The sequence below is a fragment of the Loxodonta africana genome, chromosome 1, assembly GCF_030014295.1.
Source record: "Loxodonta africana isolate mLoxAfr1 chromosome 1, mLoxAfr1.hap2, whole genome shotgun sequence".
NCBI lineage: Eukaryota > Metazoa > Chordata > Mammalia > Proboscidea > Elephantidae > Loxodonta > Loxodonta africana.
Window position 1 is genome coordinate 144,944,561 of NC_087342.1, and position 27,379 is coordinate 144,971,939.

Here is a 27,379-nt window from a genome sequence, read left to right on the forward strand (position 1 = left end):
CAGCAGGGAGTAAAGTCAAGTGTAAGAAATAGAAGCTTTTCTGGTAGAATACAAAGCAAAATGACTTGTGAACTGTGTTGACATTGATAGATTAACTCATTTATGCAAAATATATTTGAGAGCCTGCTGTGTATCTTACAATTATGGCACTGCTAATATAGGAATGAACAAGTCAGATGAAGCCCCTGATTCTGGGGCGTTTGCTTGGGAAAAGATAGGTAAACAAGCCAAAAAGTAAGACAGTTTTAGACCATAACAGGTGTAATTAAGGAAGTAGTGTGATGTTCTAGAGTAGACTGTAAGAGTTTGGGCCTGGGGCAGACTGCTTGAGATAGACTGATCAGAAAAGACTTCTGAGGATTTGATGTTACCCAAAGGATATGAAGCAACTAGCCACGCAAAGAGGTGACCTAAAAGCTTTCAGTTATAGAGAATTGCTGTTAGGTGCCGTTGAGTTGCCTCATAGCAGCTCTGTGAATAACAGAAGGAACACTGCTTCATTCCATGCCATCCTCACAATTGTTGTTATGCTTAAGCCCATTGTTGTAGCCGCTGTGTCAGTTCATCTCACTGAGAGTCTTCCTGTTTTTTGCTAATCCTCTACTTGAGCAAACGTGATGTCCTTCTTCAGGTGCTGGTCCCTACTGAGAACTTGTCCGAAGTATGTGAGACGAAGTCTCGCCATCCTTGCTCAGGAGCCCTGATGAAAAAAAAAAAAGAAACCCAGCTCAGCTGCTAACAAAAACATCAGCAGTTCAAATCCACCAGCTGCTCTTTGGAAACCCTATGGGACAGTTTTCCTCTGTCCTATAGGATCACTGTGAGTTAGAATCGACTTGATGGCAGGAGCTTGTTGTTTTGTTTTGTTTCGTTTTTAATTTTAGGAAGTCCATGGCATATTCAGTATTCTTCGGCAATAGCATAGCTTAAATGTGTCAATTCTTCTTTGGTCTTCCTTATTCATTGTCCAGGTTTCCTACGCATATGAAGTGATTGAAAATACGATGACTTGGGTCAGGTGCACCTTAGTCCTCAAAGGGACACCTTTACTTTTTAACACTTTAAAGAGGTCTTTTGTAGCAGATTTGCCGGTTGCAATACGTCATTTGATTTCTTGACTGCTGCTCCCATGGATGTTGATTGTGGTATAAAAAAAGCTTTCAGGTATAGAGAGTAACCAAAAACCAAACCCATTGCCGTCAAGTCAGTTCTGACTCGTAGTGTCCCTATTGGACAGAGCAGAGCTGCCCCATAGGGTTTCCAAGGAGTGCCTGGTGAATTTGAACTGCCAACCTTTTGGCTAGCAGCCATAGCTCTTAAACACTATGCCACCAGGCTTTCCAGTATAGAGAATAGCAACTACAAAGAAACCTGCAGTGCAAAAGAATTTGTTGTATTTGAGTTTGGTATTTTAAATGCAGATGAAAGCCACTGGAAAGTTTTAAGCCGATATAATCTGATTTTATAAAAAATCTCTGGCTTCTTTGTAGAAGTTTCATGATAGTGGCTCAGGAGGGAAAGCAGAGAGTATGGGTATAACAGAAAATAGGTTTGTAGATTTCTTGGGGGGAAAGTAAGAACATTCATTTTTCTTCTATTAATAAAACAAGAAGCTATATCTCTAACAATGATGAAAGAAGGTAGTAGCAGTTTTAAGAGAGAATAGAAGACAGCTGTGTCAGGAAGGTGACTTTACTAAGGATCATACTGAGTTGGGACAGCATTGAGCACCTGTGTGAGCTTTGTGCTTCTGAATTTAAAGTGCAACCAATCAGCCTGGTTAAATAATTTTTCTCCAGCAATGATCGGTTGCTTGAACTAAGGCATGTAGAAAGCAGATAACTGAGCTCAACCTAGATTGGGGTTTGCCTGATAAATATGATAGATGGAGTAGGAAAGATACTCCTTCACTCCCTGGCCCTAGGTAGAATGGGTATGAGAAGTGGGGGGGACCTCTATGAGAGTAAAGAGTAATTGTTAAGAGGACAATAAAGGTAGACTACTTAAGTTTGAACCCCATTTATTACTTATATCTATTAATAGCTGTATGTATATTTTCTTATCTGTAAATGTGGATGGTAATAGTGTGCATCTCGTAGGGCCATTGAGAGATTAAATGAACCAAAATATGCAAAGCAATTGAACAGGACCTGGCATTTAGAAAGCATAATATATGGTTTGCTAAAATGTTGCTGCTACAGCATCAGAGAAGGTGGTATATTTAGAGAATAGTTAAAATTAGGAGGTGAGGGTGATGGTTACACATGATTAATGTAATCAGTGTCACTAAATTGGTATACCTCAAAAAATGTTGAATTGGCAAACATTGTGTTATATATTTTACAACAATAAAAAATAAATTAAAAAAATGAATCTTAATGTAAACTATGGACTTGAGTTAATAATGTATCAATATTGGTCACCAATTGTAACAGATGTACCACAACGATATGAGATGTTAGTAATAGGAAAAACCACAGGAAGAGAAGGGCTGTATGGAAACTCTGCACAATTTTTCTGAAACCTAAAACTCTAAAATATAAGGTTTTTTTTTAAAAAATGTAGGAGGTGGCAGGATATACAGAGAAAAGATCCATTGATCACGTATATGGAGTTTCACAGAGTGCATTCCATTAGGACGTTTGGAACAGCAGTAAGGGGTTGGGATGATGGGCCAGATTAGGGGAATTACACAGCAGTTCGAGAATCAGAGGTATAGTGGGTGACCTTAATCTCTTTTAAAATACCTGATAACTGTTGTCTTCTACCCTTATTTTTAGCCATCTAGGAAAGTTTCCAGTTTTCTGAAGAGACTAATTCCATGAGTTGATTAAGTGATTTGCTAAAATTTAGTGACAGTGAAACCTAGATATTTTGACCAAAATGAAATAGATTTAATAATTACCACATTCAGATGGTAATAATTATTGAACGGAAGTTTTTCATTTAGTCAAAAAAGTTTGGAACGAGCTCCCACTTTATGTATAGGATTTTCTTCTAAGTACATTTTATAATCAAGTAGAGTTTTATCCTTTTTTCCCCTTTCTTTGCATGGTACTTGAAATCATTCATTCATTTATATCCTTGGGATGTGATAAAACACCTAGACAGCCCCCAAATATATCTTTAGAATATCTGAATACTTCTCTTCACCCCTTCCCAGACTTTTCATGGAAAAGGACGGAGGCAAGAGGGAGAGATCAGCCAGTGATAGCAAACTAGCCACAGTATCTTTGTGTAAACAAAACAAAACAAAATAAATCCATTGCCTTCGAGTCGATTCCAACTCATAGTGACCCTGTGGGATAGCCCCCAGAGTCAGATAGGATACCAAAAAAAAAAAAAAAAAAGGAGAGGATAGTCCCATTGGTTTTAAGTTGAGCCTCAGGTCAAGCCCTGTTACTACTCTGTATTATCTATTGCTGAATAACAAATTACCCCCAAACTCAGTGACCCAAAACAGCTGCCTTTCTGTAGGTCATGAATTTAAGAGGCTCAGCCGTGTAGTTCTGGCACAGGATCTTGAAGTTGTAGTTAAGATATCAGTTGGGGATGTAGTCAAATGAAGCCTTGACTGGGGATGGAGGCTCTTCTAAGATGGCTCATTCATATGGCAGAAGCTCTCAGTTCCTCATCACAGGGACCTCTCCACAGAGCTACATGAAGTGTCCTCGTGACATGGCAGCTAGCTTCCCCCACAGCTAGTGATTGAAGACAGAAAATAAGAAAGCTGCAGTGCCTTTTATGACCTGGTATTAGCTGTTGTACCTTACAACTCATGCCTTATTCTTTCCATTACAATTGAGTCACAAAGTTCACCCCAAGGGAGGGGAGAAGGATTAGGTACCAATTTTTGAAAGAGCTATCAAAAAATTTGAGGAAATTTTTTTAAACCACCACATATTCTTACCAGTTTTATTCAAAGTAAAATTTACTTCATAACAGCTGATGTTCCCTCATATTCCTTCATACTGTATGTTCATTAATTGCTCCAAATCATTTCTTTATTTGTTTTTTATTTTTCTATGTCCTTGATGTTTCCAATCTTACTCTATTTTAGGATCAAAACTAAGTGAAGGGGTATAAATGTCAGAAATATTATCGTTTGTAAATGTGGCAGGGAAATAATATGACTTATAAACTGAAGTAAGTGCCAGAGAATTTCATACTGTTCTATATCCCTAAATTCTTATAGTTGTTTTTTCAGTTCTAGGAGGAAGTAGTTCAGTGATAGAATTCTTACCTTCCACGCGGAAGATCCGGGTTCAATTCCCAGCCAGTGCACCTCAAGCTCAGCCAACACCCATATGTCAGTGGAGGTTTGTGTGTTGCTATGATGCTGAACATATTTCAGTGGAGCTTTCAGACTAAAATGGACTAGGAAGAAAGGCCTGGTGGTCTACTTCCAAAAAATCAGCCAGTGAAGCCCTATGGATTACAATTGTCCATTCCCCTTGTTCATGGGAACTTCGTGAATTGGAGGCCAACCAGATGGCAGCTAACAACAAAATAGCAGGAAGAAACTCATGGGTGGCTGTCTTGGAATACTTCATGTCTTTGCATGCTAGCTGACCAGAGTTTCCATCACTTCTAACTCAAGAGACACTTTAAAGTTAACTTTTAACTTTGTAGCCAGATCATCTGAACCTGTTTTAATACTTTACATTGTAACTTTGGTTCCTCCTGCAAACTGTTGTAGGTAATGATTTTACATGACCTTCGAACTGGCCTCTAGTAGGAGTCTGTGGGAGGATGAACACAGAAGAGGTGGAGTTATTGAGTGACTCTAAATACAGAAACTATGTAGCTGCAATTGACAAAGCACTGAAAAATTTTGAATACTCCAGTGAATGGGCAGATTTAATATCGGCACTTGGAAAACTTAACAAGGTATGTCTGCTTTATCCATTTCAAAAGGGAGTAAAAATTTTTAAAAATCTGCATCTGTACTTGTTGAATTTCTCAATCTTGAAGTAAAGGAATTAAAAACATAACCAACCCACAGAATTATTTTTTGTAGTGCTATTTTACTTCATGAATTCTATGCCTATGTAGTCTGGCATATTGTTAAGGCTTTAGAAGTTCTAATTCGAAGAAACAATAGTGCTTAAAAATATAATTATTACCATCATTATTACTGGTAAAAACATAAGACAAGGGAGCAAATATGCTAACCAGGAGGACTAATAAGTTTCTGTTATTGAGCATTAGATAATAGTCTAAAGTTCCTGACAACAAAATGAATAACTGCAAATGGAAAGCAGCAACTACTGTGTCTTTTCTAAGTGGTATATAGCAGCAAGGAAACATTTTATGTCCGGTTGAGCCATAGTTATATACAGCACGTTTTACAAGGCAACTCTTAGTTCTTGTAGCTTGGGCTTGAATAATCTTTCTTGACATGTCTGGCTATTAACCACTATTATCATGGTGGCATCACTGACCAACTCCTAGTATTTAATTTTGGCACTTAAAAAAAAAAAAAAAAGCTTAGGTTAAATTTTTCTCACCTCACACCCATAGTTTTTTGTTTTTGTCTTTTTTCATAGTTGTTATCAAGTAGGAATGCTTCTAAATATTAAGGAGGCTGGAGGGCATATAAGAAAGGACAGATCTTCCAAAAACTATTTTAATATCAGCTTAGCATACAATTTTTAGGAAAGAAATTAGTCTTAAGATATGTACCAAGGACACTAGTTTTCAACCTGATATTCACCACAGATAAGCACTTTGATACTTTGAAAAGAAAAGCTTCAATTTCAATGTGCCATGAATTTATTTTAAAATTACACTCAAACTTCTGTTTGACGTGTTAGCTTCTAACATTGGTCATTTGAGGTTTGAAAAATTCTTTATTTTACGACATGCTGAAGTAATTAGAAGTTACATCCAAAGGTATGTGTTTGCATAAATGTTGTTAGGTTTTTTGTCTTCGTGAAGCTCTTACTAGAAAATATTTTTAAAAGCAATTCATTAAATTATTGATATTAATTTGCATAAATAAGTACATAATTAGTTTTGTTTATAAACAGATTTCTCTGTATCCAGATAGGACAAAGTAGGATACCCAAGTCATTGAAGAAATTTGCCTAAAATTTCTTCATTGTGGAAGAGGCAAGGGTTGTGTGTGTGTATGTATATGTATATATATATATATATTTATATATATATAATGTATGTGTGTTATTTCCTAGAGATAGACTAAATATATGTCGTAGTTACAAATTTTGTTTATTAATATACTGAATTTTCACTTCCTTGATACAAGTTTTCCAATTCAGAAATGATGCTGTGTTTTGCTCTTTTTCTCCTTTTTCTTTGGTGTTAATAGAATTTCTTTATTGAAACAATTTGTGTTATATATCATTAAACATCCTTCTGCAGAGATAGTTGTGGTAGTAATTATATTTTTCTAAAAAATATGTATAAATATTGACTCTTTGTTCCTATCTCCAACATTCACATTAATACTGGTAATCCAGAAATGGAACACAGCTGGTTTGAAAGAATAAAATGTTTTTCATTGCTATATTCTTATTGTTTTATTTCCAAAAACCTGCTTTTCATTATCTACAGATCTAATTTTATTTACATTCATTACATCAAATTTAAAACTGATTTGAAGGCTTGTAGTAGGAGGAACACTGAAAATGTTTTATCTAGGTGGACCTCAGAGACTTCACTCTTCAATGAACTGGGAGTTCCAGTGCTGGCTCTTCTGCCAGCGTGTTGGCAGGTTATTTTATACACCTCAACCTCGGTTCTTTTTTCATGAAATAAAGCGCTTGTATTTCTTTCAAGTTCCATTTCTAGCATATTATTCTGCATTTCACTCGGAAACCTCATTCTGGTTTATGTTATTCTATCAGGACTTTAATACTGTATTCTGGGTTTATGCTGAGGGACCACATTTATCAGATCTTTATATTACTTAAAATAACTAATGTCCTTTGGGTTGTTTGCAAGAGAGAATTTTCTTATATAAATTCTGCCCTGAGCATTATCTCTAAAGAAGTAAGTATTATGGTTGCATAAAGAAAGAAAAATAGTTTTGTTCAACTGGGAAGTTACGTTTGTTGGAAACAAAAAGGCAAAGAAAAGGTAGGGAAAATTTAGTAATTGTTAGGTAATTTTTTTTTCTTGTTATGAACATTTTGCTAATTGTGTAGAAACCTAAGTATTTCATATAGCAGTAATGGGTATTGCAGTAATTTCCATCTCATATAGGTTCTTATAAGCATTAGAATTACTTGCCGTATATGATATATTACATCTGTGGTCCTTGCTTTTCCAACTACGTACCTGTGGAGAGGTCAGATTTTCCTTACGTATATCAGACAAGCATATGCTGACATTCATATGATAATCCATTTATCTTCTAAGTCAGACATTAAAGATTTGTAAAAATCAAAAGTGATATCTCTTCAAAATTTTTTTGGAAAATATTGTTATTTTCATAAAAATATTTTATATCTGTTAACATGTAATGGGTTTATTATTTTTTTAACAAATCAAATACTTTTTTTAAATTCTCAGTTTTAATTTCTAGTGTGACAAATTTTGATAATACTGTGTGAGAAAATAAAAATAAAATATTTTTGTTTTTCTCAACTGCATTAAAATATTTTCTTTAAGGTTTTACAAAATAATGCAAAGTACCAGGTAGTACCTAAAAAGTTGACCATAGGAAAACGCCTAGCTCAATGTCTGCATCCAGCGTTACCTGGTGGAGTTCATCGGAAAGCACTTGAAACATATGAAATTATCTTTAAAATCATTGGACCTAAGCGACTTGCCAAAGATCTTTTTTTATATAGGTAAGAATAATTTTAATATCTATTTTATTATTATTTATGTGTAATGTAAATAAAATATATTTTTAGCTATTTTGTACTTTTTGCAGTAAAAACTAAAAAATTGAAAACTAATGACTTTCTATGTATCAGTTCTAAATATTTTTATAGTTAAATAGTTGAGAAAATTTAGAATATTCATCAGAGTAAGATTATTTTTTATTCTTAGTTGTCACTTGTACGAAAATTTTCATTCAGAACTGTGGAGACTACAGTATAATCTACCTTTTTAAGCTTGAGAACTACCCTGTGAAACAATAAGATACCTTGATCTCTCAAGCAGCATTCAACATTGTTGACCATTCTCTACTTGAAAAAAATCTACCTGAAATAGTTCTACCTTTACTTCTTTGTTTTTAGTGTTCTGTAGTTTTACTTTGATGTGTTTAGAGGTAGATTTCTTTTTATTTATCCTGATTGGGATTTGTTGGGGTTTTAAAATCTATGAATTGGTGCCTCTCATCAATTTTGGAAAGTTTTTAAGCATTTTCTCTTCAAATTGCCCTTAATTCATCTATTTTCTTTTCCCTTTTTAGAACTGAGTCAACATATATTCGATCTTCTCATTCTGACCTTCCTGTCTCTTAATTTCTCTTCTATATTGTCCAACTTTTTGTCTCTTAGTGCTTGATTCTGGGTAATTTTTTCTAACCTATCTTTCAGGTCACAAATTTCCTCTCTGTGTCTCTCTTTTTATAACTACTTTTTTTTAATTGTTGATAAAATTTATATACAATAAAATTCACAAATCATAAATGTTCAGTTTGAGTTTTGACAACTGTAGTCAAGTGTGTGTAATCACCACTCAAAACAAAATATAGAATACTTCTGTCATTACAGAAAGTTCTCTCCTACCTAGCCAAAACCCTCAACCTGCTGCTATGTATATATTTTTTCCTCCAGTCTGTGACTTGGCTTTTTACTTTCTTAATGGTGTCATTGAAGAACCTTTGGTTCTTTATGTAGTCTTTGAGGAAGTTCTTAATTTTAGTAGAGTCCAACTTAATCAGCTTTTTCTTTTATGGGTAGTCCTTTTTTTATTTCTTGTTTAGGGAATCTTTGCCTGGTATGTGGTTGCTAGCTAGAATAACCTTTGTCAACTTTGCTTATTATTTCTAGTTTTTGGATTCTTTTATAATGTCTACATATATAATGTCATCTGTGAATACTGACAACTTTCTTTTCCAATTTTAATGTAAGTTTTTTTTGTTTTGTTTTTTGCCTTGTTGTACTGGCTAAGACCTATAATACTGTGTTGAGAGAAATAATTGTGAATATTTTTGTCTTGTTTCCTACCTCAGGTAGAAAAGCGTTAAATGTTTTTGAAGTTTAATAAACCTTTCATTCCTAGAATATTTACAATTTACTCATGATTTATAATCTTTTAAATATCACTGGGTTTTTTTTTTTTTTTAAAGTTTCCACACCTATGTTCACTAGAGAGTGGCTGTCCTTTTACATTTTTTGTCAGGTTTTAGTGTCAAGTTTATGCTGACTTCATAAAACGAGTTGGGAATTGTTCCCTCCTTTTCTATTTACTGGAAAAGCTTTTTATAACCTTGATCTTATTTCAGAAACCCTGGTGGCATAGTGGTGAAGTGCTACAATTGCTAACCAAAATGTCAGCAGTTCAAATCCACCAGACACTCCTTGGAAACTCTGGGGCAGTTCTACTCTGCCTTATAGGGTCGCTATAAGTCGGAATCGACTGGATGGCAACCAGGTGATCTTATTTCTTCTTTTAGTATTTGGAAGATTTCATCATTGAAGCCATCTGGAGTTTACCTTTCTGGGAGGGTTTGTAATTACAGATGTAATTTCTTTAGTAGTGCATATAAGACTATTCAAATGTTCTGTTTTTCATGTCAATTCTGTTAAATTTTTTTCTTAGGAATTTGTCCATTTCATCTAAATATTTTAAATGTATCAGCTTAAAGTTGTTCATAATATACTCTTGATTGTCTTTGTAATATGTATAGTCTATAATGGTGTCTTTCTTTTCACTCTTGACATTGGCAACTGAAGCCATCCTTGTTTTGGCTTTGATCAGTTTCCTCAGGAGTTTATTAACTTTTTTTAGGATTTTTTAAAAAAAAATTTTAGCTCCACTCTACAAGTACGTTTTCTTTTTCTTTAATTTCTGCTCAACTAAACCTTCTCTGACTGCCCAATTTAAAACTGCAGTACATATTTCTGATCAAATCTCCCTGTTCTCCTCCTGTGCCTTCTTTTTCTTCTCTGTGAAATATACCACTATCTGACATACATGTGTTTTTTAATTGTTTTGTTTTATACCTTCTGCCCTACTCCCCAAAGATAAACTTCCTGAGGGCAGGGACTTCTTTGCATGATTTGTTATTTGCTCTATTCTTAGCACCTTGAAGAACCTGACAGATAATACGCACTTAATAAATATTTATCTAATGAATCTAAAGAAATTATATTTGTTGTAATTCAATTCTTTGATATTATAAAAGATTTCTAAAGACAAATGAATATGGATATCATAAGAAAAATACCTTATGAGGTCAGTAATAATAATAATTACAAAGAACAACACCAAAAAAAAAAAAAAAAGCTGGAAGAATTGCTGCATCAGTTGTATGTGATTTTCATATAACTGATAGATTTTTCCTTTAAGAAAAGCCCTTGCTTAACATAACTCATACTTGCTACTTTTTAACTCATAAATAACAGAAGCTTTACCTTAAGAAATACAGTTCATTTACAAAACTGCAGTATACCTATTTTTCTAAATTGCTTATTATATATTTAAAAAAAAAAAACCCAAACCCATTGCTGTCAAGTTGATTCCGACTCATAGCCACCCTATAGGACAGAGTAGAACTGCCCCATAGGGTTTCCAAGGAGCACCTGGTGGATTTGAACTGCTGACCTTTTGGTTAGCAGCCGTAGCGCTTAACCACTTTGCTACCAGGGTTTTCAGCTTATTATATAAGAATAATAAATTAATTATAGTATGCCACTTCTAAAATATAGCACACATTCTTATGTATATCCATATTATAGAGTAAAATTTTATTGTTAGTCTATACTTTTTTTTTAAGGTATAGCTCATTTAAGAACTAAAGTTTATATTAATGTTAAATTTTTAATTTTTATTAAGTAATGATTTCTTTAATTTCAAGATTTATGGTTTAATATAATAAGATAGAAACATTTCTAAAGTTTTATGCCTACTACATGGTGAAATACCATATTGCCTTCTTAAACTTCATTTACTTTAATATGATGTGATGGGCAAAGGTGTTATTTAAGAAGCCTAAGAATGCAATTTGAGTATCTTAGGATATTTTAATGAGTATGTACAGTAAGCTTTTGGTAACTGAAATTGGGATTTCAGGCTAGTGAGAGAATGATTTTAGTACAGTAGACATTTAGGTGGCAGGTGAAGCCAAGAGAATAATTTAGATCACCCAGGTAGATTATGAATAACGAGGAGGGAGAAAAGATAAATAAAAGGATCAAGAATCTCTTCTGGTTTATAGCTTTAGGTCAGCCAGATAGATGGTGATACGTTTTTTGTTTTGATGTGCTGAAATATATATCAACAAAACTTGCCATTTTAACTGTTTTTAAGTGTGCAATTACATGTGCAACCATCACGACTATTTCCAAAATTCTTCATCACCCCCAACAGAAACTCAGTACCCACTAAACAAAAACTCCCCAATCCTTTCTCCCCTCAACCCCTGGTAACCACTAATAACTTCTTTTTTTTCCTTTAATTTTATTGTATTTTAAGTGAAAGTTCAGAATGCAAAATAGTTTCTCATTCAGAAATTTATACACAAACTGTTTTTTTGACGTTGGTTGCCATCCCCACAATGTGTCAGCAGCCTCCCCATTTCCCTTTACACCCCGGGTTCTCCGTGTCCATTTGTGTTAGTTTCCCTGCCCCTTCCTGTGCTCTCATCTTTGATTTGGGCAAGTATTACCTATTTGGTCTCATGTACTTGATTGAACTAAGAAGCACATTCCTTACATGTGTTACTGTTTGTTTTATGGGCCTATCTAATCTTTGGCTGAAAGGTGGACTTTGGGAGTGGCTTCAGTTCTGAGTTTCAGGATGCCTGGGGCCATTCTGGGGGGTTCCTCCAGTCTCTGACCAGTAAATCTGTTCTTTTTTTTGTGAATTCAGATTTCGTTCTACTTTTTTCTCCTGCTGTGTCCAGAATCTTCTGCTGTGATCCCTGCCAGAGCTGTCTGTGGTAGTAGCCATGCACCATCTATTTCTTCTGGGCTCAGGCTGCTAAAGGCTGTGTGATTCATGTGGTCCATTAATCGTTTGGACTGATATTTTCTTTGTGTCTTTGGTTTTCTTCATTCTCCTTTGCTCTGAAGGCGATGGGGCCAATAGATGTATCTTAGATGGCTGCTCATAAGCTTTTGAGACCCCAGATGCTACTCACCAAAGTAGGATGTAGAACATTTAGTTTATGAATTATATTATGCCAGTTGACCTAGATGTTCACCGAGATCATGATCTCCAGCCCTCAGCCCCAGTAACTCAGTCCCTCAAGGTGTTTGGATGTGTCTAGGAAGCTCCTATGGCTTTGCCTTGGCCAAGTTATGCTGACTTCCCCTATATTGTGTGTTGTCTTTCCCTTCACCAAAATTAACACTTGTCTACTATCTAGTTAATGATTTCCCCTCTCCACCCCTTCCTCTTAACCATCAAAGATTGTTTTTTTCTGTGTGTAAACCTTTTCTTGGTTTTTATAATAGTGGTCTCATATAATATTTGTCCTTTTGTGATTGACTTATTTCACTAAGCATAGATTCACCCATGTTGTGAGATGTTTCTTGGATTCATCATTGTTCTCTGTTGTTGTGTAGTGTTCCATTGTGTGTATGTACCATAATTTGTTTATCCATTCATCTGTTGATGGGCACTTAGGTTGTTTCCGTCTTTTTGTTGTGAATAATGCTGCATTGAACATGGGTGTGCATATGGCTATTCCTGTGATGGCTCTTATTTCTCTAGGGTATATTCCTAGGAGTAGGATTGCTGGATCGTATGGTATTTCTATTTTTAGCTTTTTGAGGAGGCACCATATCGTTTGCCCTAGTGGCTATACCATTTTACATTCCCATCAGCGATGCATAAGATTTCCATCTCCAGGAGACCTCTCCAACATTTGTTGTTTTCTGTTTTTTTTGATTAGTGCCAGTAATGTCAGGTTAAGATGAAATCTCATTGTAATTTTGATTTGCATATCTGTAATGGCTTTTTTTTTTTTTTTAATGGCTAATGGCTAATGGTTACCAGCATTTCCTCATATGTCTTAGCTGCCTGAATGTCTTATTTGGTGAAGTGTCTGTTTATATCCTTTGTCTATTTTTTAATTGGATTATTTGTCTTTTTGTTATTGAGGTATTGAAGTATTCTATAGACTTTAGAGATTAGGCCTTTGTCAAATGTGTCATATCCAAAAATTTTTGCCTAGTCTGTAGGTTGTTTACTCTTTTGATGAAGTCTTTTGATGAACGTAACTGTTTAATTTTTAGGAGCTCCCAGTTATCTGGTTTATCTTCTGGTGTTTGTGCATTGTTAGTTATGGTTCATATTGTATATATGCCATGTGTTAAGGCCCCTGGCATTGTCCTTATTTTTTCTTCCAGGATCTTTATTGTTTTAAGTTTCATATTTAGGTCTTTGATCCATTTTTAGTTAGTTTTTGTGTATGGTGTGAGGTATGGATCATATCTCGTTTTTTTTACAGATGGACATCCAGTTTTGCCAGCAGCGTTTATTTAAAAAGACAGTCTTTTCCCCGTATGATGGATTTTGGGCCTTTGTCAAAGATCAGCTGAATCTAGGTGAATGGATTACTTCTGGGCTCTTGATTCTCTTCCATTGGTCCCTGTGTGTGTTGTTGTTATACCAGTACCAAGCTATTTTGACTACCATGGCTCTATAGTAGGTTCTGAGATCAGGTAGTGTGGGGCCTCCTACTTTGTTCTTTTTCTTCAATAATGCTTTGCTTATCTGGGGCATCTTTCCTTTCTATATAAAGTTAGTGATTAGTTTTTCCATCTTGTTAAGGAATGCTTTTGATATTTCAGTCATGATTGTATTATATCTGTGGATTGCTTTGGGTAGAATTGACATTTTCCCAGTGCTTAGTCTTCTGATCCATGAGCATGATTTTTCTATTTATGTAGGTCTCTTTTGGTTTTGCAAAACTGTTTTGTAGTTTTGTTTTGTATAGGTCTTTTATGTCCCTGGTTAGATTCATTCCTAAGTACTTTATCTTTTTAGGGGCTTTTATAAATGATTCATTTTCCTGATTTCCTTTTTGAAGTTTTCTTTGTTGGTGTATAAGAATCCAGCTGATTTATGTTTGTCGATCTTGTATCCCACTGCTCTGCTGAATCTTTCTATTAGTTCCAGTAGTTTTCTTGTGAAATCTTTGGGGTTCTCTATGTATAGGATCATATCATCTGCAAATAGGAATAGCTTTACTTCTTCATTTCCAATTTAGATGCCCTTTATTAATTTTTCTTGCCTTATTGCTCTAGCTAGGACTTCTAAAAAAAAAAAAGCCCACTGTTAAATAGGAGTGGTGATAAAGGGCATCCTTGTCTGGTTCCCATTCGCAGGGAGAAGGCTTTCATCTTTTCTCCTTTGAGAATGATGTTGGCTATTGGTTTTGTATACCCACTCCACCACTGCCATCATTTTGTATAGATGCCCTTTATTATGCTGAGGAATTTCCCTTCTATTCCTATTTTATTGAGAGTTTTTATCAGAAGTGGGTGTTGGACTTTATCAGATGTCTTTTCTGTGTTGATTAAGATGATTATGTGATTCTTTTATTTTATTTATGTATTGGATTATGTTGATTGATTTTCTAGTGTTGAACCATCATTGCATACCTGGTATGAATCCCACTTGGTCATGGCATATTATTTTTAGATATGATGCTGAATTCTGTTAGCTAGAATTTTGTTGAGAATGTTTGTATCTATATTCATGAGTGATACTGGTCTGTAATTTTCTTTTTTGTGGTATCTTCACCTGGCTTTGTTATCAGGGTTATGTTGGCTTCATAGAATAAATTTAGGAGTATTCCTTCCTTTTCTATGCTCTGAAATAGTTTGAGTAGTACTGTTCTGAGCCCTTCTCTGAATGTTTGGTAGAATTCTCCAGTGAATGTCCGGGCCAGGGTTTTTTTCGGAAGGCTTTTTTTTTTTTTTTTAATTTTTAACCTTTTCTCTTGTTAAGAGTCCATTCAGATTTTCTATCGCAGCTTGTGTTAGTTTAGGTAGGTAGTGTGTTTCTGGAATTTTGTTCATTTTCTCTAGGTTCTCAAATTTGTTGGAGTACAGGTTTTCGTAGTATTCTGTTACTTCAGTTGGGTCTGTTGTAATGTCCCCATTCTCATGGCTTGTTTGGGTTATTTGCTTCCATTCCTGTTTTTCTTTTGTTGGTTTGGCCAACAGTTCATCAATTTTGCTGATCCATCAAAGAACCAAATTTTGTTCCTATTGATTCTTCCTATTGTTTTTCTTTTCTCTATGTCTATTCTTCATTTTTTTTTTCTGTTAGCTGTAGGTTTCTTTTGACGCTGTCTTTCTATTTGAGTTATAGGGCTAACATTTTGATTTTGGCCTGGTGGGAACGGAGGAGAGGTAGCTTACAGGGATATGTGGGAGGGGAAAAGAAAAGAAAATAAAGAGAAAAAATGCCTGTGCAGCAGGAGCTGGCAGGTGGGCATGGGGCAGACCAAGGGCGGCAGCAAGTCCATAGTTCTCTAGCCATGGCGGTGTGGCAGCAAATGTTGGGGGTGGGGAGTTGCACATGGAGTTAGATGGGAGGAGAAAGAAAAGGACAAAAGAGAAAAGAAGAAAATAATAATAAAATAAAATTAATTTTAAAAAATTAGTGGCATAGTAAGGACCAGTGAATGGGGGCAGGGCAGACATGAGGGATGGGTGAAAGCGAGGAGAGGTGTTGTACAGGTCTTGGTGGGAGGGATAAAGAAAAGAAAGAAGAGAAATTTTAAAAAGCAGTGTGATAGGAGCCGAAGGGTGTGGACAGGGTAGACCTGGGGCTGTGGTGGGCCAGTGATTCTCTAGCTGTACTACATGCGACATGGACAAGTTGGAAGGTGTGAAGGTAGCATACGGGGCCAGGTGGGAGGGAGAAAGAAAAGAAAGAGAGAGGAAAAAAATTGAAATAAAACAAAATGGTGCGCTGTAAGCCTGCAGATGAGGGTGGGGCAGACCTGGGGTTGCGGCGAGCCAGTGGCTCTCTAGTTGGGCAGCCAGTGTGATCCACTGGGAAGGGGTGAAGGTGGCATAATGAGGTTAGGTGGGAGGGAGAAAGAAAAAGGAAGGGGGAAAATAATGGTGCAGCAGGAGCCAGCAGAAGGGGGCGGGCCAGACCCAGAGTCATGGTGGACCAGTGATTCTCTAGCTATGGGACGTGGCATGGCCAGATGGGAAGAGGTGGAGTTGGTGTACAGGGCTAGGTGGGAAGGAGAAAGAAAAGGAAAAAAGGGGGAAAATGGCCTGCCAGGAGTCAGCAGGTGGTGATGGTAGAGACCTAGCATGGCAGTAGGCCAGTGGCTCTCTAGCTGTGTAGTGCAGCGTTGCCTGATGCAAAGAGGTGGAGGTGATGTATGGGGCTAGGTGGGACAGAGAACAAGAAGAAAGAGAAAAAGATAATGTTGGGTTGGGGCTGTCTGGACCCAGGGTGGCAGTGGTCCAGTTACTCTCTAGCTGTGCAGTACAGTGTGACCATTGAAAAAGGGTGGAGGTGGCGTAGGGACAGAAAGCTGAATGGTGGGAAAACATGTTTCTCTGGTTACTGGGTGCTGTTTCTCCTGTTGGGAATTCCGTGAAGTTGCCTTCCTATACTCCTGTCTGGGATTATTGCCGGCTGTGTTCCAAGATGGCGATTCTGTGTTGTTGGCAGGAGACCTCTACTCCACATCTCTCCTCATTCTCTGTTTTCTCTCAGTCTCTTCTTCAATTTAGTGGTTGATCTGGTTCTTTATCCCTTCATTTGATGCTTAGGGCTCCAGGACTGACGTTTGTATCCATTTTACTTAGTCTTTTTGGGTCTCTGGCACAGAAGGACAGCATGGCACATCTGTCTGTGGTACCATGTTGGCTCCACCTCCTCACCATTGATAACTTTTGTCACTATGCATTTGCCTATTCTAGATATTTCACATGTGGGATTATACAATATTTGTCTTTTTATGTGACTTATTTTACTCAGCATAATGTTTGCAGTGTTCATCCGTGTCATAGCATGTATCAGAACTTTCTTTCTCATTATGGCTAAATAATATTCTGTTGTATGTATTTACCACATTTTGTTTATCCATTCATCTGTTGATGGACACTAGGATTGTTTCTGCTCTTTGGCTATTATGAATAATGCAATGAACATTGGTATACAAGTATACAAGTATCTGAGTTCCTGCTTTGAATTACATATATAACTAGGAGCAGAATCATTAGGTTATATGGTAATTCTATATTTAACTTATTGAGGAACCACCAAACTATTTTCTACAGTAGCTGAACCATTTTACATTCTCACCAGCATAGGATGAGGGTTCCAATTTCTCCGCATCCTCACCAACACTTGTTATTTTCCTTTCCTTCCCTTCCTTTTTTTTTTTTTTTTTTAGTAATAGCCATCCTAGTGGTTATTTTTTTTTTCATGATCATTTTGATTAGCATTTCCCTAATGACTAATGATACTGTACAGCTTTTCATGTGCTTGTTGGCCATTTGTATATCTTGTTTTTATAAATGTCTATCCAAGACCTTTCATCATTTTCTCATTGGGTTGTCTTTTTGTTGTTGAGCTGTGGGGATTCTTTATATAGACAGTCTGGATATTAAACCCTTATCAGATATATACTTACCAAATATTTCCTCCCATTCTGTAAGTTGTCTTTTCATTTTCTTGATAATGTATCCTTTTAAGGTACAAATGTTTTTGATTTGATAAAGTCCAATTTATCTTTTTTCTTTTGTTGCTTGTGCTTTTGGTGTTCTATCTAAGAATCTATTACCAAAAACAAGGTCCCAAAGATCTACTCCTGTGTTTTCTTCTAGAGTTTTACGGTTGTAGCACTTAAATTTAGGTCTTTGATCCATTTTGGGTTAATTTTTTTTTTATGATGTGAGATAAGTATCCAACTTCATTGTTTTGCCTGGGGAAATCCAATTGTCCCAGCACCATCTGTTGAAGGGACTGTCTTTCCCCCCCTTGAAAGGACTTGGCCCACTTGTAAAAAATCAGTTGTATTTATTTCTGGACTATTAATTTTATTCCATTGGTCTATATGTCCTTATCCTTGTAGCATACTGGTTTGTTTGTTTTTTTAATACATTTTTTATTGTGCGTTAGGAAAAAGTTTACAGAGCAAAATAATTTTCCATTTGGTAGTTTGACACAAAGTGTTCCATGACATTGGTGCCCTTCCACACAATGTGCCTGCCCTCCCCCCATAGCACACTGTTTCGATTACTGTAGCATTGCAGTAAGTTTTGAACTTGGTAACTATTTTGCTCCTCTTTTTTCAAGATTATTTCGGCTATTTTGAGACCCTTGGTAATTTCATATGAATTTGAGGATCAGCTTTTCCATTTCTGCAAAAATGACGGTCGAAATATTGATAGGGATTGTATTGGATCTATAGATTGCTTTGAATAGTATTGGCATCTTAACAGTATTAAATCTTTCAGTTCATTAACACAGGATGTCTGTTCATTTATTTAGGTCTCCTTTAATTTTTTCAGCAATGTTTTATAGTTTTCAGCATGCAGGTCTTTCACCTCCTTGGTTAATTTTATTCCTAGGTATTGTTTTTTCAGATGCTATTGTAGATGGAATTGTTTTCTTAATTTCCTTTTCAGATTGTTCACTGCTGGTGTCTAGAAACACAACTGATGTTCGTGTGTTTGATCTTAGGCACTGCAACTTTGCTAAATTCACTCACCAACTTTATTAGCTTTCTTGTATAATTTTTGGAATTTTTCTATGTGTAGGATGATATCATCTCCAAATAGAGATAGTTCCACTTCCTCTTTTCCAATTTGGGTGCCTTTTGTTTATTTTTCTTGCCTAATGCTCTGGCTAGAATGTCCAGTACAGTGGTAAATAGCATTGGTGCAGGAGTCCTTGTCTTGTTCCTGATCTTAGGGGGAAAGCTTTTTCTATTTCACCATTGAGTATGATGTTACCTGTGTGTTTTTAATAAATGCCCTTTATCATGTTAAGGAGTTTCCTTTCTATTCCTGTTTTTTTTTCTGTTTTTGTTATGAAACTGTGTTGGTTTTTGTCAGATGCCTTTTCTGCATCAATTGGGATGATTATATTGGCTTTTCTTGATTCTTGTGTTTATTGATTTGCATTTATTGATTTTATTTTGTTGTACAACCCTTTCATCCGGTAATAAATTTCACTTGGTGTGCAATCATTTTAGTGTGCTATTGGATTCAGTTTGCTTTTTTCAGTTTATGATTTTTTGTTGTTTAAAACTGAGCATTTGAACATTATAATGTGATAACTCTGGAAATCAAATTCTCACTAGTCACCAGTCATTGCTTGCTTTGTGTGTTTGTATGTGTGTGTGTTTAAATTATTGAAATCTGTAGTCATTCATTCATTTAGTCACTTCCCCTTACTCTTTTTATGAAGATTGCCTTCCTGGTCATGTGTAAACACTGAAATCTGTATTCCTTTTAGCTGTGTTCAGCTAGTGTTTTGATAGAGATTTGTTTGAATGCTAGGGGTAGGAGAGCACCCCTCCCAGCCTACAGATTGAATTCTGTGGAACTAAGGCACTCCTTCAACACGTAGCTAGGTTTATACTGAGCCTAGGGAACAGCTCAAAGTAAAGCTTCGGTTTTCTTAGACATTTTCTGAACATGTGTCTTGCCCTGGGTCTGCATGTGGCTTTCTTAATTCCCCAGTGTACATGGTGCTTTTGAATGTCCTAATTTTCCAGAGAAACTGTCTCCCAGTCTTCTCTTTCTAGCTTTTAGGCTTAAGCCTCAATCACTGTCTTTAGCTGTAGGTAGCATTGTCAGCCACTGTCTGCCTTGCCTGAGAATTGACATAAGCCAAACAAAAGAGCATCTTCCTTCAATCCTTCAGGTAGCCACTTTGTTTAAGTAGCACGTAAAAAAGCAAAAACTTGACCCTGCCTTTATCTTTCTCTGGATTTAGTGTTTGCCTAGTAGACTTGACTGGTTTCCAGATTTCTGACAAAGTTGGTTCTCCCAGTTTCTGCATGTGTGTATGTGTATGTTTCTGTGTGGGGATGGAAGCCTGGAACAGCTAACACCCCCATTTTGTACCTCCTCTGTGATTCCAGTTTTTGAAATGGCAATTACAGGAGAAGGAGCAGGTTTTGAGGGGAAAAAGAGGGGAAATTCTGTTTTGGAATTGTGATACTTGAGGACCTTGTAAAACAGCTAGGTTTATGAATATGAAGCTCAGGTGAGAGACCAAAATAACAACAGCAAAAACTAAACCCGTTATCATTGAGTCGATTTTGACACATAGGACCCTATAGGATAGAGTAGAACTGCCTCATAGGGTTTGCAAGGAGCAGCTGGTGGATTACAACTGCTGGCTTTTTGGTTAGCAGCCTAGCTCTTAATCACTGCACCATCAGGGCTCCAGTGAGAGACCAGGGTTGTTTTAATGGATTTAGAAGTTATCAATATACAGGATATTGTTTTAAGCCAATGTATATACCTTACTATTTCCTAAAAAAAAAAAAAAAAAGATTCATATATACGTATACACATATATACACACATATATACACACACATAATGGGAGCCCTAGTGGTCAGCAGTTTGAATCTACCAGCCCCTCCTTGGAAGTCCTATGGGGCAGTTCCTATTAGGGTCACTATGAGTTGGAATCAACTCGATGACAACAAGTATAAACATGAGTTACTATTTTGTAGTTATGTTACTTCTTTTTTTTCCCTCCTTTTGTATTTAAATAGTTCTGGATTATTTCCTCTTCTTGCAAATGCTGCCATGTCTGTGAAACCAACTTTGCTCAGCTTGTATGAGATGTATTACCTGCCTTTGGGTAAAACACTAAAGCCAGGTCTACAAGGATTGCTAACTGGCATTCTTCCTGGATTAGAAGAAGGATCAGAATACTATGAGAGGTAAGATGTCGCTACCTATTTGTGCAGCTAAGTAATTCAAACTGAGTTACTGGATTTGTTAGGAAGCATCTTTAAATCAATTATGTCGCAGCATTACTAAAGTCAATTCATCTAGATACTTCAGTATATCATCTGAAAATTTGTATAGCAGTAAAAATTCATTATAATGTATTTAGTCTGTGCCTCATACTAGAAATATAACTAGGTGGTAAATGCACAGACTTGGGAGTTAAAGGGACTATGTTCACATCCTGGCTTTACTAACTACTGTGTGAGCTTAAACAAGCTTTTTATGTTTCTCAAAATTATTCCATTTCCTCAGCTACAAAATAAGCTTAATAACTATTTAATTGTGTTATTGTAATAATGAAATAACTTAGTACAGTGCCTAGCACATAGAAGTCACTCAAAAGATTGTGGCTCATAATTTAAAATAATGTAACAAATAGGACCTTTAGACTAAAAAAACTATGAGAAGTTGTGCCAATGTGCTAAAGGTTTCTATATTGTTAATGGTGGAAAATAACCTAGCACCAAGTGAAGTCCTGTTTCACTAACTGTTGATATGATACTCTTCATATTATAACTTTTCAAAGAAAATGATTTGATCTGTTTTTGAGCCTTTTATTATTTGGTGTTTAACAGTTGTAGGCAACACATGACAGTATTCAGTATCTTTAGTATATCGTACTGATATTCTTAGGAAAGAAATGAGTTGAGGTGGCAAAAAGAAAAATGCAGACTTATTTTATGAGTAAACCTAATGATATCAATTAAAATAATTTATTCTGATGCATTTATGAGCTAATTTATTTCATTGTATTTCAGCTGCTCCCATAATGCAGTAAGGATCTAAATCCTGAAAATACTGTATTACTCCTATAAACTACTTTGACATAAAATATTCTTTTCCTCAAAGGTTATAATTTGCTTTCATTAACTTAACATTTTTACTTGTTTGCTTACAAGTTTAGAACATTAATGTGAGATGCTTTAGTTTATAATCAGTTTTGTTTTAAATTGTTATATTAATTCTCCTAAGGGAAACATATTAGTTACAATTAAAAATTTAACAGATATTGAATAATGTTCTTGATGACTGTGGTACACGTGTGGTTTATCTTGTTATGTTTTTGCTAGTTTTCGTGCACAAATTCTATTAAAAAAAAGTTTGTAAATATGTTCTTTTAATGTGTAAATAAACTGAGGCAAGAAGGGATTCAGTGCTAGCGTTAAATCACATAGCAAGTAAACAGTACAGCTTATCAAATTCTCATGATTCTTACTGCTGTACTAAAACGTAATAGACTTTATGTATATTATTATCTTATGTTTAAAACAGATAAAAGTAATTAGTCTTTAAATTTAGTCCTTAATAAAGCAATAATATCCATAATTTTGTTGTTTCAAAAATGGCTGCTGCAGCATATCTACGGGGAACTGTCAGAAATTCAGGCCGGTTTCAGAAAAGGATGTGGAACCAGGGATATCATAGGTGATATCAGATGGATCCTGGCTGACAACAGAGAATACCAGAAGGATGTTTACCTGTGTTTTATTGACTATGCAAAGGCATTCCACTGTGTGTGGGGATCATAACAAATTATGGATAACATTGTGAAGAATGGGAATTCTAGAACACTTAATTGTGCTCATGAGGAACCTTTACATAGATCAAGAGGCAGTTGTTCAGACAGAACAAGGGGATACTGAGTGGTTTAAAGTCAGGAAAGGTCTGTGTCAAGGTTGTATTCTTTCACCATACCTATTCAATCTGTATGCTAAGCAAATAATCTGAGAAGCTGAACTATATGAAGAAGAACAGGGCATCAGGATTGGAGGAAGACTCATTAACAACCTGCATTATGCAGATGACACAATCTTGCTTGCTGAAAGTGAAAAGTACTTGAAGCACTTACTAATGAAGATCAAAGACCACAGCCTTCAGCATGGATTACACCTCAACATAAAGAAAACAAAAATTCTCACAACTGGACCAATAAGAATCATCTTGATAAACAGAGAAAAGATTGAAGTTATCAAGGATTTCATTTTACTTGCATGAACAATCAACAGCCATGGAAGCAGCAGTCAAGAAATCAAAAGATGCATTGCATTGGGCAAATCTGCTGCAAAGGACCTCTTTAAAATGTTGAAAAGCAAGGATGTCACCTTGAAGACTAAGGTTCACCTGACCCAAGCCATGGTATTTTCAATCACATCATATGCATGTGAAAGCTGGACAATGAATAAGGAAGACTGAAGAAGAATTGACACCTTTGAATTGTGGTGTTGGAGAAGAATATTGAATATACCATGGACTGCAAAAAGAAGGAACAAATCTGCCTTGGAAGAAGTTCAACAAGAATGCTCCTTAGAAGCAAGGATGACAAGACTGCATCTTACATACTTTGGACATGTTGTCATCAGGAGGGATCAGTCCCTGGAGAAGGACACCATGCTTGGCAAAGTACAGGGTTAGCAGAAAAGAGGAGAACCCTCAATGAGGTGGATTGACCCAGTGGCTGGAACAGTGAGCTCAAGCATAACAACGATTGTGAGGATGTTACAGGACTGGGCAGCGTTTCTTTCTGTTGTGTGTAGGGTCGCTATTAGTCGGAACTGACTAGATGGCACCTAACAACAACAACAATAATTTTGTTGTAGGTCTAATTTATTAAAATTCCTGTGAATTAGTGTATGATTTCTCAGTATATAAGAAGGAAAAATTTGCTAAATTTTTTATAATTTTGTAGAACAGAAGATATGTTATAATATAGTATTACTGTTAACTAAAATTGTATATTTTATTACTTAGAGTAGTTTAACAACCCAGTGAAATAGAGAGGCTTCGTGTTGTTTTTGTTGTTGTTATCTTCAATTTACAGATGAGGAAACTGTGGAAATACTAAATGACTTTACTGAAGTCAATAACTACAAGTGGTGGACCTGTTACTTAAATCCAATCCTGATTTTAAATTTAATTTTAAATCAAACAGTCATATGTTCTACTGTGCCAGGAATGACAGCTTGAAGAGGAACGGTATTGCATTCATCCTCAAAAAAAAACATTTCAAATGTATCTGGAAGTATAACACTGTCAGTTATAGGATAATATCCATACTCCTACCCGGAAGATCAGTTAATACAACTACTGTTCAAATTTATGCACCAACCACAAAGGCCAAAGAGGAGGAAATTGAAGGTTTTTACCAATTTCTGCAGCCTGAAACTGATTGAACTTGCAGTCAGGATGCATTGATAATTACTGGTGATTGGAATGTGAAAGTTGGAAACAAAGATGAAGGAACCATAGTTGGAAAATATGGCCTTGGTGATAGAAACAATGCTGGAGAGCACATGATAGAATTTTGCAAGACCAACGACTTCTTCATTGCAAATACCTTTTTTCAACAACATATATGGCAATTATATATGTGGACCTCATCAGATGGAATACAGGGGAATCAAATCGACTATATCTGTAGAAAGAGACAATGGAAAAGCTGAGATCATTGGTCAGAACAAGGCCAAGAGCCAACTGTGGAACAGGCCATCAATTGCTTATATGCAAGTTCAAGTTAAAGCTGAAGAAAATTAGAACAAGTCCATGAGAGCCAGAGTAGGACCTTGAGTTATATCCCACCTGAATTTAGAGCCCATCTCAAGAATAGATTTTGACACATTGAACACTAATGATCGAAAACTGGATGAGTTGTAGAATGACATCAAGGACATCATATGTGAAGAAAGCAAGAGGTCATTAAGAAGACAGGAAAGAAAAGACCAAAATGCATATCAAAAGAAACTCTGAAACTTGCTCTTGAATGTCAAGTACCTAAAGCAAATTGAAGAAATGATGAAGTGAAAGAGCTGAACAGAAGATTTCAAAGGGCATCTAAGAAGACAAAGTAAAGTATTATAATGACATGTGCAAGTATTATAAAGTATTATAATGGCATGGTTAGAAAACCAAAAGGGAAAAACACACTCGGCATTTCTCAAGCTGAAAGAACTGAAGAAAAAATTCAAGCCTGAAGTTTCAATACAAGGATTCCATGGGGGAAAATATTAAATGATGCAGGAAGCATCAAAAGAAGATGGAAGGAATACAGAGTCACTGTACCAAAAAGAATTAATTGCCATTCAACCATTTTAGGAGGTAGCATTTGACCAGGAACTGATGGTACTGAAGGAAGAGGTCCAAGCTGCACTGAAGACATTGGCAAAAAATGAGGCTCCAGGAATTGACGGAATACCAATTGATACGTTTCAACAAATTGATACAGCACTGGAAGTGCTCACTCGTTTATGCCAAGAAACTTAGAAGACAGCTACTTGGATAACCAACTAGAAGAGATCCATATTTATGCTTATTCCCAAGAAAGGTGATCCAGCCAAATGCAAAAATTATGGAAAATATCATCAATATGACACGCAAGTAAAATTTTGCTGAAGATCGTTCCAAAGCGGATGCAGCAGTACGTCAACAGGGAACTGCCAGAAATTAAAGCCAGATTCAGAAGAAGTGTGGAACAAGGGATGTCATTGCTGATGTCAGATGGATCCTGGCTGACAGCAGAGAATACCAGAAAAATGTTTACCTGTGTTTTATTGACAGTGCAAAGGCATTCGACTGTATGGATCATAATAAATTATGGATAACATTGTGAAGAATGGGATTCGAGAACACTTAATTGTGCTCATGAGGAATCTCTACATAGATCAAGAGGCAGTCGTTCGAATGGAACAAGGAGATACTGCATGGTTTAAAGTCAGGAAAGGTGTGTGTCAGGTTTGTATACTTTCACCGTACTTATTCAGTATATATACTGAACAAATAATCTGAGAAGCTGGACTATGTGAAGAACAGGGTATCAGGATTGGAGGAAAACTCATTTAACAACCTGCGTTATGCAGATGACACAACCTTGTTTGGTGAAATTGAAGAGGACTTAAAGTACTTACTGGTGAAGATCAAGGACTAAAGCCTGCAGTATGGATTACACCTCAACATAAAGAAAACAAAAACCCTCACAACTGGACCCATACGCAACGTCATGATAAATGGCGAAAAGATTGAAGTTGTCAAGGATTTCATTTTACTTGGATCCACAATCAACACCCATAGAAGCAGCAGTCAAGAAATCAAAAGACGCCTTGTATTGGGCAAATCTGCTGCAAAAAACCTCTTTGAAGTGTTAAAAAGCAAAGATGCCACCTTAAAGTCTAAGGTGTGCCTGACCCAAACCATAGTGTTTTCACTTGTCTCACGCGCCTGCAAAAGCTGGGTAATGAATAAGGAAGACCAAAGAAGAATTGACACCTTTGAATTATGGTGTTGGTGAAGAATATTGAATATACCATGGACTGCGAGAAGAATGAACAAATCCATCTCGGAAAAAGTACAGCCAGAATGCTCCTTAGATGCAAGGATGTTGAGACTATGTCTCATATACTTTGGACACATTATCAGGAAGAATCAGTCCCTGGAGAAGGACATCATGCTTGGTAAAGTTGAGGTCAGCGAAAAAGAGGAAGACCCTCAACAAGATGGATTGACACAGTGGCTGCAACAATGGACTTAAGCATAACAATGATTGTGAGGATGGTGCAGGACTGGGCAGTGTTTCCTTCTGTTGTACAAAGGCTCGCTATGAGTTGGAACAAACTCTATGGCACCTAACAACAGCACTCTAAAAGAATGTGCGGCTTCCAGTCTGTTAATACTTCTTTTTGAAGCAAAGCATGTATCCACTGCATGGATGCATTTGTAAATTCTGGAAGAGAATAATGATTTATTTGTTTATAAGAATGTGAAACTAAATGTTTCCTTTCACAAATCATTTTCTTTTGTACTTCAGAACAAATACATTGTTGGAAAAGGTCGCTGCTGCAGTGGACCAGTCAGCATTCTACAGTGCCCTCTGGGGAAGCCTTCTCACCAGTCCTGCAGTGCGTTTACCTGGAATCACGTATGTTCTCTCCCATTTGAACAGGAAGCTTTCCATGGAAGATCAACTGTATATAATTGGCAGTGATATTGAGCTAATGGTAGGTCTAAAAGGTATAGTTGCTCATTTAGCAAATACTTCTTTAGAGCCAGACACTATTTCAGACATATAATGAGAATGGAGCCATGAACAAAGTGTCTCTTTTCATGGAGGTTACATTCTTCTTCAAGGATAATTAAAGATTAAAATTATTGTTTTTAAAAGATAAAAAAATTTTCGTAGACAAGAAATTGTTATTGATATCAGCTATCTGCTAATAAATGGTCTTCGTTATTACTATCTTGCTGAAGGACTGAACCACTGTTAACATAGCCCACATTTC

At 36.1% G+C, this 27,379-nt stretch overlaps 1 protein-coding gene across 9 annotated transcripts in view; it reads left to right on the forward strand.

The window, feature by feature from the left end:
• Positions 1-27,379, forward strand: part of DOP1A (DOP1 leucine zipper like protein A) — a 123,772-nt gene that overhangs the window by 15,792 nt on the left and 80,601 nt on the right. For 5 of the 9 annotated variants that reach the window (XM_064288416.1, XM_064288422.1, XM_064288413.1 and 2 more), the window contains exons 2-5: positions 4,208-4,890; positions 7,636-7,817; positions 20,873-21,043; positions 26,908-27,097. In XM_064288416.1, the coding sequence (XP_064144486.1) occupies positions 4,753-4,890; positions 7,636-7,817; positions 20,873-21,043; positions 26,908-27,097 (681 nt within the window). In that variant the 5' untranslated portion in view covers positions 4,208-4,752. Of the gene's footprint in view, positions 1-631; positions 821-4,207; positions 4,891-7,635; positions 7,818-9,305; positions 9,577-20,872; positions 21,044-26,907; positions 27,098-27,379 lie in introns of those variants that run through there. The other 4 variants (XM_023544142.2, XM_064288390.1, XM_064288404.1 and 1 more) reach the window with 4 other exon arrangements.